The sequence below is a fragment of the Olea europaea genome, chromosome 7, assembly GCF_002742605.1.
Source record: "Olea europaea var. sylvestris chromosome 7, O_europaea_v1, whole genome shotgun sequence".
Taxonomy (NCBI): Eukaryota; Viridiplantae; Streptophyta; class Magnoliopsida; order Lamiales; family Oleaceae; genus Olea; species Olea europaea.
The window spans coordinates 18,518,543-18,537,193 of record NC_036243.1 but is presented as its reverse complement, the minus strand read 5'-3'; the positions used below and the strand labels follow the sequence as shown (position 1 = coordinate 18,537,193).

General features: G+C 33.7%; 1 protein-coding gene across 2 annotated transcripts; it reads right to left on the bottom strand.

Annotated features, from left to right (window-relative positions):
* Positions 1-1,877: 1,877 nt before the first annotated feature.
* Positions 1,878-12,838, bottom strand: LOC111397264. 2 transcript variants are annotated; one of them, XM_023024094.1, is made up of 7 exons: positions 12,198-12,838; positions 10,630-10,687; positions 10,111-10,191; positions 9,987-10,022; positions 5,172-5,444; positions 4,949-5,090; positions 1,878-2,802 (listed from the first exon to the last, which is right to left on the bottom strand). In XM_023024094.1, the coding sequence occupies exons 1-7, from the start codon at positions 12,371-12,373 to the stop codon at positions 2,312-2,314; spliced, it is 1,257 nt and encodes a 418-aa protein (XP_022879862.1). In that variant the 5' UTR covers positions 12,374-12,838; the 3' UTR covers positions 1,878-2,311. The 2 variants fall into 2 exon arrangements, with proteins under 2 accessions (XP_022879862.1, XP_022879863.1); XM_023024095.1 differs by having other exon boundaries at positions 5,172-5,411; positions 12,198-12,836.
* Between the last annotated feature and the right edge of the window lie 5,813 nt (positions 12,839-18,651).

Below are 18,651 nucleotides of genomic sequence, written 5' to 3'. Positions count from 1 at the left end.
ACAATGTTTGGCAAAATTTAAATTATAATCTAAATTGATCGAGTATACTTTTTACTTACATATTATTAAACTTCACGATTCGTAATTTATAAACACTGAAAAGAACCGTCAAAGAGTTAATTTAACCAATGCTCACTGAATTTTAAACTTGGTTACTACTTGCTCACTCATCTTTCACGAGTTACTGAATGCTCACTCATCTCTCCATATAATTACTCATCCACCACTCGTTTCTTCAAATAATTGGGCGACTTTTACGACAACTTTTCGATAACTTCCGACCACCAAGAATGTCGAATTTTGATACCGTTGGAAAGCTCACGATATCCTCTTCAATTACCACCCAAAATCTCCCTATAACTCCAAAGGATTCAATCGGAAAATTGCCTTAAAAGTCGCCCAAAAAATCTGAAAATATGTCCAGATTTTCAAGTTTTTTGGGCGACTTTTAAAACAATTTCCGACCACCAAAACTGCAGGATTTTGATACTGTTGAAAAGTCCACAATGTCCTCTTCAATTAACACCCAAAATTTCTCCACAACTCCAAAGGATTCTATCGGAATAAACCCACAAAATCAGCATCCCGAAAAGGCGAAAATCGAGACAGAGTTCTAGATTGTGACTTTGTGAGTTTATTCCGATCGAATCTTTTGGAGTTATGGGGAAATTTTGGGTGGTAATTGAAGAGGACATTGTGAGCTTTTCAACGGCATCAAAATTCAACAGTTTTGATGGTCGGAAGTTGTCGAAAAATTATCTTAAAAGTCGCCCAAAAAATCTGAAAATCTGGGCAGATTTTCCGAATTTTTGGGCGATTTTTAAGGCATTTTTTCGACCGAATCCCTTGGAGTTATAGGAAGATTTTGGATGGTAATTGAAGAGGACATCGTTGTCTTTCCAACGATATCAAAATTCGACATTTTTAGTGGTCGGAAGTTATCGAAAAGTTGCCGCAAAAGTCGTCCAATTATTTGAAAAGACGAGTGATGAATGAGTAACTATATGGAAAGATGAGTAAGCATTCAGTAGCCCGTAAAAGATGAGTGGGCAAATAGTAACCAAGTTTAAACTTTAGTGTGAGCATTGGTTAAATTTACTTAACCGTCAAACAAGCTCTGAATAAAGAGGAAATTACATGAAATGTCCACTTTCACATGTCTATTTGCAAAAATGTCCACTTTCACAAATCCTTGCAAAAATATCCATTTTGAAATATTTTGGACCAAAATACCTCTGTGAACAATTTATGATTCCACACAAAGACAAAAAATGAACATTTTTGCAAAAATTTTATTAAGCCAATAAATTTTTGACACATTACCTACCATATTTATTTCAAAAGTGCACATGTCAAATCACAATTAATGATAATTTTCTCATTGACACAGAAACGTCAAGAATTACATTTCAAGTGTAGAGAAATGTTAAGTTCGAAATGAAATGTCATTCTAGATATTTAAAATGTCGAGAACAACGTTTGAATTGTCGAGAACATTTAATATTTTGATTTGACATGTGTACTTTTGAAATATAAATGAGATTTAAATATCGAGAATGACATTTGAAATGTCGATAACATCATTTTAATGTATCTTCTCATGGAAGTTCTTCTCGAAATTCGCAACAAATTGAAAAAATAAATAAATTGCTTTTTAAGGGCATAATAGACAGTTTAGTGCTAAATTTAAAAAGTTGACATTTTTCAATTAACACCCATAAAATTAGACATTTTTGAAAATACCTCCAGAATAAAAGAGACTTAACATTATAGACCGCAAGGGTCTCTAAGCCAATATCCATCCTATATGTGTGTGTATATGTATATGTGCGTGCGCACACTGCACTATAGGAATCTCGGCATGAAAAGAAATCCGCATCAATACTTTCTAGACTTCCATTTTAAATATCCATCATGAAATTTCCTCATAAATTAACTCCATTGCATACTCTCTTTTCAAGCTCTACTTTGTGTTCGTGTTAAGGAAAAGGAGCAACAATAGAGGGAAGCTACACTTAAATTTCCATTTCTAATACAGTAAATATTATTCTATACGATCTTATGTTACAGAGTTGCCAATATAGCTGTACATTTGGCAATTTCCATTAAAAGAAAAGATCTGAGTGTTGTTATTGTTTTAACAAACAGCAGATGGAGAATTTCTCGTGCAGCTTCTTATTGTCATCTCAATTATTTTGTTGCCCAAGATTCTGTAGAGAATGCCAAGCAGTGTGTCCAAACATTGCAGACGTCCCTGCATGGCTGCCTAAGCCCATAAGCAAGCTATACAAGTTGATAATCAGCTGAACCATTATAATCTTGAGCGGCGAATGCATTTCAGATTGAAGGGAGAATGTCTTCGCCCAGAGACACATGGTGCCCTTCTCGAGGAGAAAGAAGATTTTAGATCCCAGTCTTCGACATTCTTTGGGACACATTCATCGAAGAGGAATTGACCAAGAACTCCATGGGCACTGATTTTTGGTGGGCTCGATAGATGTACATAACGATCTTTATGTTCATCCTGCACAGAACCACCGCCTCTATCCTCATAATACTCTATAGAACTGGGTACAAGAAAATGGTCATTCAAGTCGCGTGGAATAATCTGGAAGCTGTGATTTGACCCTGCCGCTGCTTTTTTCAGATTACCAAATGGTTCAGATATCTCATAATGTGTGCCTTCCAAGCCCATCTTCTCCCCTTCAAGCTGCCGTATTCTTTGGGAATAAATTGCAGATGCTTTTACAAGTAGTTCAGTCACAGCAGCCTTGTATTCAACAGGGAATTGTCGAAAATGACCTGTTTAATGCGACACGTGAGAAGCATCCTATCAAGAATACATTTAAAACAAATGGTTAACAACATAAGAAAAGCCATTATGTTACAGCGGACTAGTTATCAATAAAAACCAAAAAACTACAATAGAAAAATATTGGAAGGTAACCGCAACTTATCGTGCGAGGTTTTGTTGTTGATCCACAAGTGCGAGATGCAGACCGCCAATATCTGACACCTTAGGGGTTAGTTTTTTGCCTTTCTTCCTTAAACTATCAGAGTACTGCTAGAAAAATTCTAGCAGTGAGGATAGACTTCCATAATGGCTTTTAAGTAGTTTTTTGTAGGATACACAATGCTTAATCCAAACCAGGTCGGTTTCCTCTCCATACCTACAGGTACAAGTCCACCTGTAGGTGGGCAGATATCAAATCCCATGAGTCCAACCCCATGTTATCCAGGTGTGATATCATTTAAATATTGTCTTCGACAATTCTTTTGGCATTTGGGCCCTCAACCTTCTACTTTCCTAGCAAAAAGGTCCTCCTGGATTTTTTTTTGTTCAAATTAAGCATCAAAATCCTTTGATTTGTCATCACATTCAATTCAGAAAATAAATAAATATTATAAAGAAAATATATAACAAAAAAAAAAATACCAGATTTCTTGCATTGACATGGCTATGCATTTACGTGACAGGCAGTGTCATTACATTGCTGTGAATGATTAGCTCTTTTTTTATTTTTATGGTGTTTTTTTTTTTTTTTTTTTTTTTTTTTTTTTTTTTTTTTTTTTTTTTTTTTTTTTTGGCAACATTGTCTTTGCACTCAATTTTAAGCTTTTTCGCTATTTCGCTAAACTGTTCTTGTGAACAAAGCTTATTTAGGTCTATGCAAGACATATCCCAAACTCTCTCTTTTGACCTGGTCAATTGAAATCGCATCACTCTTACAAATAAAAGCTTCTTTGGTCTACGCCAAACATGCCCTGCCGACTTAAGTCATCATTTCTTAATCAATTTCTATGGTCACCCAACCATATATTTTAACATCATCATTTCCATTGTGGATATTTTATTTTTCTATTACCCAACATTCAGTATCATAAACAATAACTAGCCCAATAATTGTTAGGTAAAAGCGATTTTAAGCTCACATAGATTTTCTTATCACATATTCCATGCAATACTTCTTCATTTCATCCAACCCAATCTAATTTTACGCAATACATCCTCCTTCAAGTTGTCATTCTTCGATAATAATCAAACCTAAATGCATAAGAAAATCACTCTTCAGGACAGAACAATCCTCTATATAGACACCACTATTATGCCTGTCCCTATCATTACCAAAAGGACGTTCCAAGTAGTCCATCTTAGTTCTACTTAAGCTAAAAACCTCTAGGTTCCAAAGTACTCCTGCAAAGTCTTAAATTATGCTTTATAAACATCCTAGTCTAATCTATTAAAACTACACCATCGGCCGCATTCATTACTAGAGCAAAAGGATAAGGTCTTAAGGCCGTACTTCGATGCAAGCATTTGGTGATACAGAATTCTGACCGCTATTGCCACTACATCTTATGCTAATGACTGCTGTCCCATACATAGCGCCTAAATAATATTGATAATGTTTAAATATTTTTATGGTGTTTAATTACTCAAATTTGACGACCCAATGAATTGGGTATTGGGAGTGAAAACAATAGACTTCCTAGGAGTGCAGGAAAATTTTGGTTTTCTGGTGAAAATTAGGTGGATTAAGCCAGCAATCTGAGTTCTTTGAGGCCTTGGTTCCTTCAATGGCAGGTTAAAATTAGAGTAATTGAGTACCACATCTCCAGAATGAGGCCTTTCAGCAAGCTGTTCTATCCCATGCAGGGAATGATCTTTTTAATTGATCACATTTAATTTTGCAGCTCCTTTCAGTCTACGTTGTCAGAAACACGATCTCCACAAGGGAAAATCTAAAGCGAGTAAAAGCAGATGAAGTTCTTAGTTTCAGGCTTCCAGTTGCTACGTTATTCAAGGGTTACGAATGTCTGACATCAAGCATCTCTCAAAAAAATTATCTTTTGATACTTGTGAAACTTAACACATTAAAACCGAAGGGAAAAAGTTTGGGCCTAGCATGATAAAGACACAAAAATTCTGACGTGTAGAGAAGCATACCTACATGAGATGAATTAATCCATTTCACCAATTTAACATCAGCACCAAGGTCTTCAAGCCTATGCACAAAATTGCAAATAACCTGAACTGGAGCAAGATCATCGTCTTCTGAGCAAAAAATGACATATGGTGCCCCCATGCTCTGATATCAGTAACAGTCACTGTAAATGATCGAGTATAAGGACAGAGAAGCAACCCTAAGTTACATCTGGTGGATACTTACAACAGTAGAGTAAAGAGTCTGCCAATACTCAGCACGCTGTGATTCAAATCTGCTAAGAAAGAGTGCATCCAGACTGGAAGAGATGCCATTTGCAAGCCATGATGCCAGGAGTGGAGGGCGGGACATTTTGAGAACACTTGGGTGAAGAACAAAACGAGTACCCAAGTCACTTGTAAAATCTACTGGACTGGAATCAAAGATGTAGCCAGCAACACAATCTCTAACTAGTCGGTAGTCATCCTTCACCGGAAGAGACCATCGGATTAGCCAATCCTTTTAAAAAGGTTCTTTCATTAAGATAATACAAATGAAAATTCATTTCTTGTAAAACAAGAATGTAGATATCTAATGTGAGCTATTTTCTTTATGAAATTTATACCAACTAGATAAGATATGCAATCCAACTATTCTAACCCACAACAAACTGCCAAATCTGAGGCATATAAATACAGGGCCTGACTCTTAGGATTGCAAATTTCTCTGGTGGATTGTTTAGTCTACAGCACAATTTCTGATGTTAAGGATCCTCAAGAGAGGAGCAAAGCATACTTTTATTACTGCTCAAATTGCTGGTTTAACATGACTGTTAAACTAATATTAGTACTCCGGATTCCAGTGAGAAACAGAGAGAAATTAGAAACTCGTGATCTAAAGGAACTCAAGGATTTATTTTCTGAAATGTTTCGATAATCCCCAACAAAGGAGGAGAGCCCCCTTTTATGGGAGGACGGTCTCCTTCAATAGTACAATAATTTTAACAACCAGACAAACATGACACATGACTTGAGTACATAACATTTAACACATGCAAGATACGAGTACAATTATTATACAAGTGGACACACAACTTTTGACTGAAGTAGATCCTACTTTAATAAAGCAAACAGTGCTTTATCAATTATTTTGCAAAACAACAGATGACTTATATAAAACGATAAAATACTTTGATCTGAGATGATCTTTTGCAAATTATGAAGTGCCTAGATTTGTTGCTATGGCTGGTTCATCCAAATCTTCAGAGTCTGATGGTAATTCTAGTGTTTTCCATTTCGGCATATTTTCTTTTCTCTCCATTTCCTTTTCTTCTTCAAGCTATCTTTCAAGTTTCTCAAAATTGTCAGGATCAAGAAGATCAAAAGATTGAGACCATGAATCTTAGGAATCTTGAAGTTGGGACATTTCAGTTCTGGCTGGCTTGAGCTCATTCCTTCTTGTAACATTGATTCTAGCTAGCTTTCTTTTTCTTGTAAGATGCGGATTTTCTCACCCCGTGTGAAGAGTCATATAAAGAACATTTTCATTTAACATTTTCCAAAGTCTCTCTCTGAGTTGGTGCCCTTCAGGAGTATCTTTGAGTACTTAGCTATCTATCCCAAACTCTGTGTTAGTCATCCAAGATATAATTGGTTCCAACAATTATTAAAATGATAATCCTCGAGGGGAATAATTGGATACCAATTGTGAATTTGGCTCAAGCTTTCCATATGAGCATGAATGTCCTGTTGGATTCTTTGAGCATGGTCCATTGGAAGAATTTCCCATGGAGCATCATCTTCAATTTTTGGCCAAATCTCTGAAGGAATTGTTTGATTTATTTCTGTCATTTTTCTTTGAAATAATCTAAACTCTTGAGGGTATCTTTCCCATTCTTTGCGGAGATTGAATGGCTAGACCGCATATTCTCAGATATGAGAGAGATGTTGATAGTATCCTGATTCAGTAAAATAACCCTGTCTTTGGAATACTAGGATTACATGAACATTAACAGATGAAGTTCTAAGACCTTTGGATTTTAGATAAAAATTTCGAAACTTTTCTCTCCAATGTGAGAGAGGATAAAACCATTCAAAAAATCTTATAACTTCATTGTTTGAATAAGAAATGAATTCAGGGTAATTCTTCCAAAATTGTGAAGGTTTTTCTGAAAGCCATGAAACTATGATATCAGCATTAAAACAGATTGCAACTTAATATGTCTCAAGAAGATACCATAAAAAACACAAGTTCTTTCGAAAACTTTTCTTCAATTTGTCCTGGATTAAAATAAAAGAGGTTTAAAAATGGATATTCTGGATGAAAGCTAAGTCCACTAAGAAGGTGGATCCCATTTTGTCAAATAACAATGAATTGATATTTCAGCATGAGTTCCTTCGATCTTAAATGGATGGTTTGATTTCTAATGAGAGTTTGAAGTTTAGGAGGGAAGTTTTGAATAGGAGGATTTTGTGAAGATGGGTCCGAGAATGGATTCATCATGCAGATGGTAGGAATTTGTGATTGAATAGGAGGTTTTGTTTGGGACAGTAAATCAGGTAAAAGATTATGTTTGCCTTTGATGTGTTTAACTTCAAAGTCAAAATTGGAAAACCATTCTGCTCATCGTAAAAGTTGTGAATTTGGAATTTGGTTCTTTTTGAAATTGAGCATTTGAGGAAATGCCTTCATGTCTATTTCTACCAGAAATTTATGACCAATAAGATGGAATTGAAACTTTTCTATTCCCCGTTTTACTCCAAGAATCTCCTTGAATGTTGAATGGTAATGCTTCTCAGATTCTTTGAGCATACCACTCTTGTAGCCACAAATTCTTCTTTCGCCCTCTTTTTCTTCTAAAAACACTGCTCCCCAATATAAATCACTTGCATCTGTTTGTAGAAATCTTTTTCTATCAGTGGGAATTTTTAGTGCCGGAAGGTTATGGACTTCTTGTTTGATTCTTTTGATGGCTTGAGTTTGTCCGGGTGACCATTGTGGAGGGCTTTTCTTGAGCATCTCCTGTAAAGGTCGTATAACAGTAGCCAATTGTATGAAAAAGTCTGTCATGTAGTTTACTACACCACGAAATTGTTGGACCTGTTGTTTTGTTAAATTCTCATCGGGAAATTTGAGGAGCTCTTCAGCAATGTGTGGTTGGAGTGAATAGCTGCCATTTTTTATATGCATCCCGAGAAAATCAATTTCAGATACTGCAATGATCATCTTTTTCAGTGATAGCATGTCCCATGTTCTGTGACAATTTTTGTGAACCTTTGGAGTAGCAACTCATGGATATCTTTATTTTCAGAGAATAATAATACATCATCAATATAAATCAATGCTGTTTTTAGTAGTGGCTGAAAAATTTTAACCATTGCCTTCTAAAATAATGAAGATGTCGTTTTCAGCCCAAAAGGCATAACCGTCCACTGAAAATGTTGATTAGGTACACAGAATGTTGTTTTGTGCCTTTCTTCTAGTTTGATCCCTAATTGCCAGAAACCCGCCTTTAGATCAAATTTTGAAAAAATCTTTGCTTTTGCCAGGTTTGCAAACATGATTTTTCTATCGGGGAGAGGAAACTTATCATTGCAAGAAAATGATTCGGTGGCTTATAGTCAATGACAAGTCTTAACTTCCTCTGATTTGCTTCTTTTGTTGACATAAAATGCTTGACACGCCCACTGTGATGTAGTGGGTTCTATGAGTCCTTCTGACTGTAATTAAGCCAATTCTTTTATGGCAAGCTCCAAATGTTCAAGGACTCATCCCCGTGTGACTCGCTTTTGTTGGATTGACATCCTCATTCTTTTTGAAAGGCAATGTTATAAAGAAGGAATAAGCTCAAGCCAACCAGAACTGACAATGTCCCAACTTCAAGATTCCCAATATCCATGGTCTCAATCTTTTGATCCTCTTGACCTGACAATCTTGAGAAACTTGAACGACGGCTTGAAGAAGAAAAGGAAATGGAGAGAAGAAAATTTACCGTGGTGGAAAACACTAGGATTACCATCAAACTGTGAAGACTCGGATGAACCAGCCATAGCAGCAAATCTAGGCACTCCATAATTTGCAAAAGATCGTCTCAGATCAAAGCATTTTATCGTTTTGTATAAGTCATCTGTCATTTTGTAAAATAATTAATAAAGTACTATTTGCTTTATTAAAGTAGAATCTCCTTCAGTCAACAGTTGTGTGTCCACTTGTATAATAATTGTACCCGTATCTTGCATGTGATAAATGTTGTGTACTCCAGTCATGTGTCATATTTGTCCGGTTGTTAAAATTATTGTACTATTGAAGGAGACTCTCCTCCTATAAAAGGGGACTCTCCTCCTTTCTTGGGGATCATCGAAACATTTCAGAAAATAAATATTTGAGTTCCTTTAGATTATGAGTTTCTAATTTCTCTCTGTTTCTCACTGGAATCCGGAGTACTAATATTAGTTTTAACAGTCACAGCAATTTGAACAGTAACAAAAGTATGCTCTGCTATTGCCTCTTTTGAGAATCCTTAGCATCAGAAATTGTGTTGCGGACTAAAAGATCCACCAAGGAGACTTGCAATCCGAAGAGTCAGGCCATGTATTTTTATGCGTCAGATCTAGCTGTTTGTTGTGGGCTAAAATAACTGGATTGCACATCTCATCTAGTTGGTATTAGATTCATCCAAGTAGGATATCTCACAAAGATAGTCCATCTTAGAAGAGGTGGATTTTCTGAAGAAAGATGAAGAAGAGAGAGAGAGTGAAGAAAGGCGAGATAGGGTAGGAGTAGTAATGGGATGTTGTGAGAAATTTTCTGAAGTCATTAGAAAGATATGTTCTCATTGGTACCAATTAGATAAGATATGCAATCCAGCTATTCTAGCCCACAATAAACAGCCAGATCTGAGGCATGCAAATACAGGGCCTGATCCTAAACTACAGATCTTTTGTCCAAAGTGTTCCGGAAGTGGCTGAACAGAATAAATAAATTATGGTACAGAAGCGCCAAATCTGTAGGATAACCAAAATAGCATGATATTAAGATGATTCGTGAAAAATTAGAGCATACCACATTAGCTTGCTCTTCACACTTGCCCTCAATTATCTGCAACCAAAAGAAACAGGATTGAACTGTACTCAGAATTTAAAACGAAAAATACTTAATTTAACATCTTGCTCTGAATGATATCTACCTGAAGAACCTTATACATGCAAGCCTTCGGACCACCAGAAAAAGATGCAAAAACTATGGGGCATGGCCTGATTTTTAGCTCCTTCGTAAGAAAATAAAATCAACACGGGTGTGAGAATAACTAAAATAATTGTTAAACCAAATTTTTTTTAAATCCGATAAACTAATAAGCCTTTGGTCTTTCACTTTCTTTTCTTTTGGGAAGAAGATAGAGAGATGATGACAATAACAGACTCTAAAACAATGTTATTTTACTTTGTATTAAAGAAGCTGCTCCAAGATTAAGTCAACCCACACAAGATAAAATTATAGATGTCAGTTTCTCATTGTTTCTTCGAAACGCTCTTTATCTTTTAAACAGATCTCCGATTTCAATCTTAGGAGAGTTATAGCCTAAAAGATGTGTAGCAGATACATGGGTTGTTTTCCAAAGAGCTTTTGAATAGACATAGTGAACACGGATGTGAAACTTTTTACAAGAGCTAGAATCTAGATAAGGTAGATTCATTTCATGACTGACCTGAACAAGATCACCGACAATTTCTTGTGCAAATGATGCAGCTTTATCAGGAAAGAATCTGCAAGCATAACCCATAAAATTGAGAAACAAATGAAATGATATATGCTTTGGGTAAATTGTTTGTTTTTCTAAATATCCCTCGAGTTAAAAAGCAATTCTGACTGTAGTTTCACGTGTCACTTAATTTAGCAGACAAAAAATTTCCTTCTCAATCTAATGCTAAAATTTCCTTTAGATTTACTAGGGATTGTAGGCTGTCGATACCTTAGATATCAATATAGGCCTTCAAATAGAGAATATGAGGATCAACATAATAAGAATATGAATCCAATAGCAAGAAGATTACGTCTTGATACCAAATTCTCTATGAAGCAATTTCATTAACAATCTATTGTAGATTGTGTAAATAAAACTTTGATATTAAAGGTTTCATCCTGTAGATGAGGTTTGAATTTCCATGTGGGAAAAGGGTTCCCTTGACAATATATTCAGCAAATTAGTCTGGATTAATTGAACTAGTTTTCTATTCTCTCCAGTGTTCCAGTAACAGAAACATGGGAGACAATTTTTGAAGTAGCATCATCCTAGAACGATAGATAATATGGAGAGCATTTCAGCCCATCTCAGTTTACTTTCTGTGATCTACTTAACACATGCAAAGACCTAACATCCAATGTTAATGTTTACCAATTCCACTAAGAGATGATGTCTGTTAGTCAATTCCTACAGCAAGGTAGAAAAAGTTAATCTTGATAGCATCAATCATGATATAGCTCCATGGAGAATTTAAAGGAGGAGGAGGAGGAGGCCAGATTTCCATTATTTGAACTTAAGAAATTTGTTAGAGAAAAACGAATACGTAAAGGATAGTTTGTCCTTAAAAATGAAATACAATTTTATTCATTTGAAAAAGCATCCTGTATATCCAATAGTTTCTGCAAACAAAAGCATCCATTTCACTTTTCCTCTGCCCTCCTAAAGTTACAAGAACAAATTTATCAAACTAAACCTGTCAAAATGCAATCTAAGAACAATACATAGGGTAGAACATCTACTTGATCTCAATTATTCTGCATATTCAAGTTAGAACATCTCATCTACATTACAAAATTACACCAGTGTTTGTGTGGAAATGATTTTTTGAACATAACTGTTCTTCACACTCATTTTCAACTACGTAATAAAGAAAAAAATTTAATTTTTCACAGTTCCCCCTAACTTTTCCTACCTTTTTTTAACCACATATTCCTTTTAAAAAATCACTTTTCAAAAAATCATATCCACAAGAGCAAAGAGCAAAAAATATTCAACACATTAATAAAATACTATTTAAAAATCATTTCCTATTTATATCCATAATTCAAAACATTCTAATTCATGAACCTTATCAAGCCCAACTAACTTATCCATTGCTCAGCTCCAAACCTACAATTTAAATTGATGTAAGAGGATATCCACAAGATCCCTCACCCATATAGGTCAACTCAGATACCAGAAAACATACCGCCAGCAAGCTAAAAATTTGAACCAGAATCCTAAATCTAGAAAAAAGATGAAATTGGGCTTACGAATTCAGGAATTGGGAGTGGCAAACTAGGGAATTCCAGCCAAGAGAGGAGTACAGATCGACATAATTCTTCAAGTGCTTGTCCTGACTTGACATCCAAGCAAACACCACCACTATTCCTTCCACTTTCCCCCTCTCGTTTCTTCCCCAGTAATGTCTTCCCCCAAATCCCCACATCTTTGCACTTTCCTTCTCTCTTTCTACTGGAAAAATAAAATCCCAAGAAAATGAAACATTTTTTCTTGAAAACAAAATTAAAGACGAGACTCTTGAGAGAAACCCAAAAAAGGATAAAATCTTTTGGTTGTCTTGTTGGCTAAAAATTAAATGCGAATTTTTCTAGGGGGCTGACAGTGAAAGGTAGTTTTTCTTAAAAAAGAAAATAAAAAATTGCAGCTTTTTAAGTTTTTATGGCAAAAATTTGGATTTTTTCCAGTAATTATTGACTGTCATGTACGATAGATCTGGTTGAACAATCAAAAGTGCCATCTGCCGAAGTATGGTATGGGGTTGTTTTGCCCTAATGAAATCACATTTGTGCCCCAGTTTTTTGGGTAATTCACACTGGTGGTGCCTTGGATTTTGTGAAGGGATTTCCGTGGTTAGCTATGAATGAGTTTCAACTTTCATCGGGATATGATTGTGACAGGTGGATGACGACTGATGAGAAGCGGCCATACGCAAGTAAATATCATTTTTATTTATCTGATTATCATAAAAATTGGCAAATAATTACGAAAATTAAATATAAAATGAACTTTTTTTATTTAGAAAAATGTAAAATAAGACAAGAAAATCACTACATTTCCCTCACAAAAGCAAGCACCTCTTATCTCTTTCACTAATGCTACTCAATCGATCAGAGGCTGTCCATGATCCTTGTTTGAGTAGCATCTCTCTATCTCTTTAAGTTTCGTAAGAGTTTTCATCTCTCAATTATGAATTTTTAAAAACTCCGATAGACTCTCCAAAATGATCATATTTTTATGAAAAGAAAGAAAAGGAGAAGAGCAAATAAAAGTCAATAGATTTGGATGTATATTATAAGAACCAAAGCCTTATATTTAAATAAAAGAATTAGGAATATAATGATAATAATTTTTAGAGCTGCAATGATACAATTGTCATCCACTAATAAAATTATTGTTACAACATTTTTCCTTGAATGACACATTATAAAAAATCTGTCTCGTTAAAACTTTGTTTGAAAAAAGTCCAATAGGATTAAAAAAAATCAAACGAAAAAAAGAGTACATTTAATTCGAAAAAAATAAATGATGTCTCATTAAAACCTTACTAGAAAAGTCCAGTGGGATAAAACCCAAGCGGAGAAAAAAGAGTAAGGATACTCCCCTGATGTAGATTACTGAAAACCTTTTAGTCGACACATTTCAATCTCGTAAACCAATTTCTTGAATGTAAAAGTTGGTAGTGTTTTTGTAAATAAATTAGCTACATTATCATTTAAGAGATTTTGTTGAACATCGATATCATAATTCTTTTGAAGCTCGTGAGTATGAAATAATTTTGAACGAATATACTTTATCATGTCACCTTTGATATAGTTTCTTTTGAGTTATGCAATACAAGCAGTATTGTCTTCATACAAATTGTTGAATTATCTTTTGTTGAAACTAACCAGCATGATGCTTGGATATGATATAGTCATGTTCCTCAACCATACACATCATTGGCATGCTTAATGGATTACAATAATTTCAGAATAATTTGAGAATGTTGCTGTTAATAATTGCTTTATGGATTTTCATGATATTATTGTTCATTCATGTTTAAACACATATCTTAATTGTGATTGAGTTTTATGTGTATCGGAGAGATAACATAAATCTACATATCCCATTAAAGCAAATCCCTGCTTTATGGAATAAAATAATCACAAATCAATAATATCTTTCACGTAACGAAAAATGTGTTTAACACCGTTCCAATATTTTTGAATTGGTATAGAGCTATATATAGCAAGAAGTTTACAGAAAAGGCTATATCGGGTAGAGTGTAGTTTGTAAAATAAGTTAGTGCTACAATTACATTATGATATGGTACTTCGGGATCAATAACATTTTCTCTATCTTCAAGTGGATGAAATTGATCTTTTCACATCAAGTGGTCAAATAACCATAGGTGTGACAATAGATGTGCATTATCCATATAAAAATATTTTAAGACTTCCTATATATGTAGGTTGATGAACAAATAATTCTTCTGCAAAATGTTCAATCTACAACCCGAGTTAAAATTTCGTTTTTTCCTAAATCCTTCATCTCAAATTCTTTTTTTCAAAACAATCTGCAAATTTATTAAGCTCTTCAAGAATTCCAATTAAATTTAAATCATTAATATAAAACTGCCACAATTGCAAATTTAATATTTATTTTCTTTATAAAAACACATGGACTAATATTGTAATTTTTATAACCCTCCTTCAATAAATATTCGTTAAGGCGATTATACCACATGCATCTAAATTTTTTTAATCTCGCAATTTAATTGAGAACATGGTTTTTGGTCATATATCATTTGTTCTTGGCACTTTAAGTCCTTCCGGACTTTGTATCTTGTAATTCTATTATTTTAATTTCTCTTTCGTACAAAAATCAATTTGTATCCAATAGGGATTACATTTTCAAATGTTCGAATTGTAGGTCCAAAAACTCTTCTTTTTTCTAAGGAATTCAATTTTCCCCTGTATGGCTTTTTCCCATTTTGGCAAATCATTTCTATGTTGACAATCTTTAACTAACCATAGTTCAAAATCCTCATTTTACATAATAGCAAGAGCTATGTTAAAAGCAAAAATCTGGTCCATAACAACATTATTTCATTCCCATAATGTATGAGATAATATATAATTTATTGAAATCTCATTATTTTCAGATAGTTCTGGTTCTTCAAGAATCATATTTTTAATATTTGATCGATCAATCTTTTCAAATATTGTTTCTTCTAAAGTTTTTGGTTGGCTTTTCTTTTGTACCTTTCTTTTTCGAGGTATAGATTCTTTTGAATCAATTGGTCGACCACGCTTTTGGAGTATTTGAGATTCGTTTATTACAGCAAATTGTCTTTCAGGGACATCAAAATTTGTTAGAATATTTTTTGGTGGTATATATAACTTTGTCACCTTTCTCGCGTCAACAAATATTTTAGATAATTAATTTGCAACATTTTGTAAATGAATGATTTTTTTTCAACTTCTTGCTCATGTTGGTTGCTACTTTCAAGAAATTTTACCTAATTTTTCATTATGTAGTTTTTTCTCTTCCAAAGTTGGGAATGTCATTTCATCAAAATAACAATTTGCAAACGTGCAATAAATAAATCACTCGTTAGAAGTTCAAGATACCTAATAATAGATGGTAAATCAAAACTTACATAAATCTCAAGTTTTCGTTAAGGACTCATTTCAATACGCTATGGAGGTGAAATAGGGACTTGGATAGCATCACAACCAAAAACTCATAGGTGAAAAATATTAGGTTCATAATAAAATGCAAGTTGCAACGTTAAATATTGATAATAGGCAATTGGTTTTATATGAACCAATGATGCAGTTTAAAATATGATAGGGCCTGAACTGAAGTTGGGAGTTTTGTTTTCAGAAGTAATTGTTTAGAAATGAGTTGTAGACGTTTAATAAATGACTCCGTTAAATTATTTTGTGTATGTCCATGTGCAATCGAATGTTCAATAGCACTCCCAATTGACATACAATAACCATCGAATGCTTATGGTCTAAATTCATGAGTATTGTCAAGACGGATAATCTTGATTGAGTAATCAGAAAATTGCGCTCATAATTTTATGATTTGAACAAGTAGTCTAGCAAAGGCTGCATTCTTAGTGGAATGTAAGCAAACATGTAACCATCTAATAGAAGAATTAATTAATAGCATAAAATAATGAAATGATCCATATAGTGGGTGTATTAGCCCACATATATCTCCATAATTCTTTCCAATAAAATTCGAGATTCAATATTGACATTTATGCTCGAATGTCTAATGACTAACTTGCCTTACGAATAAAGTACACATGGACAATCATTATGTCAAAAAATCTTCTGGTTCTTTAAAGAATGTCCATATGAGTTGTTTATTATTTGACACATCATTATAACTAATGGATGTCCAAACCGATCATAACCAAAGTATAAAACTTTTTAGGTCAACAAACTTCTAATCGTGACAATTTTTAATTCAAATTTTTATAAATGTATAATACATGCCACATTGAAGTACATGAAATTTTTCTTGTATCTACTTTCGACTAGATACAAAATAAGTTATGCAAAGATATTTAACATTATTTTCTTGTATTGTCTCAATGTAATGTCCATTGTAGCAAATATCTTCTGAATTGTTATAACAAAGTGTATCGTCAAAATATTTTGTATTATTTGATAAAATAATACAAGCTTTTTGGGAAAGTTCAACGATATTCGTGCACTCGATATCGTATTAACATTATTTTCTGATAATATTAAGTCAAACAATTATTTTTGTCTTGAAACCATGTTCACGATATTACTGCTCCAGAAGTAAAGTCAAGACATGAAATGTGGAAAATTTTTCTCCAACATGAGTGATTTTTCTCAAACACAAGGTCAATTTTGAACATATTCTGAATAGTTCAGAACTGTACTCACTAACAATTTTGAAAACTTGCATACGAAGATACATTTACTCATATCAAGCTTTTAGGGGACTATAGTCCTCTGATGATCAAATTTTTCAGTTAAGTTTTTTCAAAGAATCAATGAATCTTTCTCAGTAAGATATTTAATTTTCAATTTATCACAAAGATGAACACGAATGAAGATGAGTGCTTTTACACGATCTTGTAGGGATTATTTGTTTCCTTCTTTTAATGTCTCTCCTTAACTTTTTGAGATAAAATGGATATCAACATCGAGTACCCATGACATATAATTTTTGCCAAATATGTAAAGTGTAGTAAATTCAAGTTTTGTGATATTTGTTATTTGATTAACTATACGATAAAGAAAATATAATTAATTTCGAAGAATGTGACTAAATATTACATAATAGTTAATCAAGTAGTCAATATTAACATGACATAAATTACGTATTTTCATTTAGGGATAAACGCTAAAATAATATGTTTTTCGAAATATGTACTACTATAAAAGCACATTGTATGTTACTATTACTTCTTAAAGAGCAATATATCAATATTTTTCTGTAATATTGAAAATTATAAGGGTAATTGGCACAAAACATACATACCTTTCAAGTTTATTGTGGAAAACTTTCATACCCTTCACATTTCTTTGTGTTGGATATACTTTTCACCAGTTTTTAACGTAAAATGACCGATATACCATCCTCTTTAAATCAAACAAAAAATAAAGGAAAAATAAAGAATAAATTACAACTATAAGCGCAAACTTTTACAAAAATGCAAATTAGTCCAAATAAATTATAAAAATATTAAAAACTCTCTCTTTCTCTCTCCTTCCCTCCTCCACCTAACTATGATTTTCACCACATTCTAGCTACCATGGACACCAGATCATAGTACCAAATTGAAGCCCTTATTTCCGTCTACACAACCCAACCAACAGTTGGCCCTAACTCCAAGTGAGTTGGCCGAAATTTCTCTCCAAAATCTACCAATTACACAAACCAAAACTGCCGGCAGCTCTCTTTCCGACGACTCCCAACCCAACCCAACATATTGGTAGATTCCCCTCATCATGACCCATCAAACCATGGCCCCCAAACACTTACTCACCCACCCAATAGACATCAGAAGCCAAATATTTCGAACGCAGTCATCACACATGTTTTGGGCAAAATTTCAGTGACTGTTGTGGACATCATGATCGCGAACCGCCATATTCAGCACCATCTCATCATGGTGAAGCTATTACAACAATGGGTCTTCAATAATTTTGCATGAATCACAATTAATTTTGAGACAGTTCGAAGCATACAGGTTTAGATTCCCTTTCAATTGAGTAGTATTTGTATCAAATTTCTATCATAAGTGTTTGGGGCTGATGACAACAGTTTATGGTGCGAGCTTTGGTGGTTTTGACGGCGACGGCGATGGTGGTGGTGGTGAAGAAGGCGTAAGGAAAGGGAGTTGAAGAGGATTGAGGAAGAGTTTGTTTATTTGTTATTTTAAATATTTTAATAATTTATTTGGACTAATTTGTACTTCTTTAAAAGTTTGGACCTATAGTTACAATTTATTCTTAATTTTTTTGTTCTTTTTTTTTATTTATTAAACAGGAGAGTATATTTGTCATTTTACGTTAAAAATTTGTTGAAAAGAATGTCCAACGCAAAGAAAGGTGAAAGGTAGGAACAAAAAAGTCAAAAATGAAAGATATAAACGTTTTCCACAATAAACTTCAAATGTAGGGACGTTTTGTGCCAATTATCCAAATTATAATATATACTCTTTAG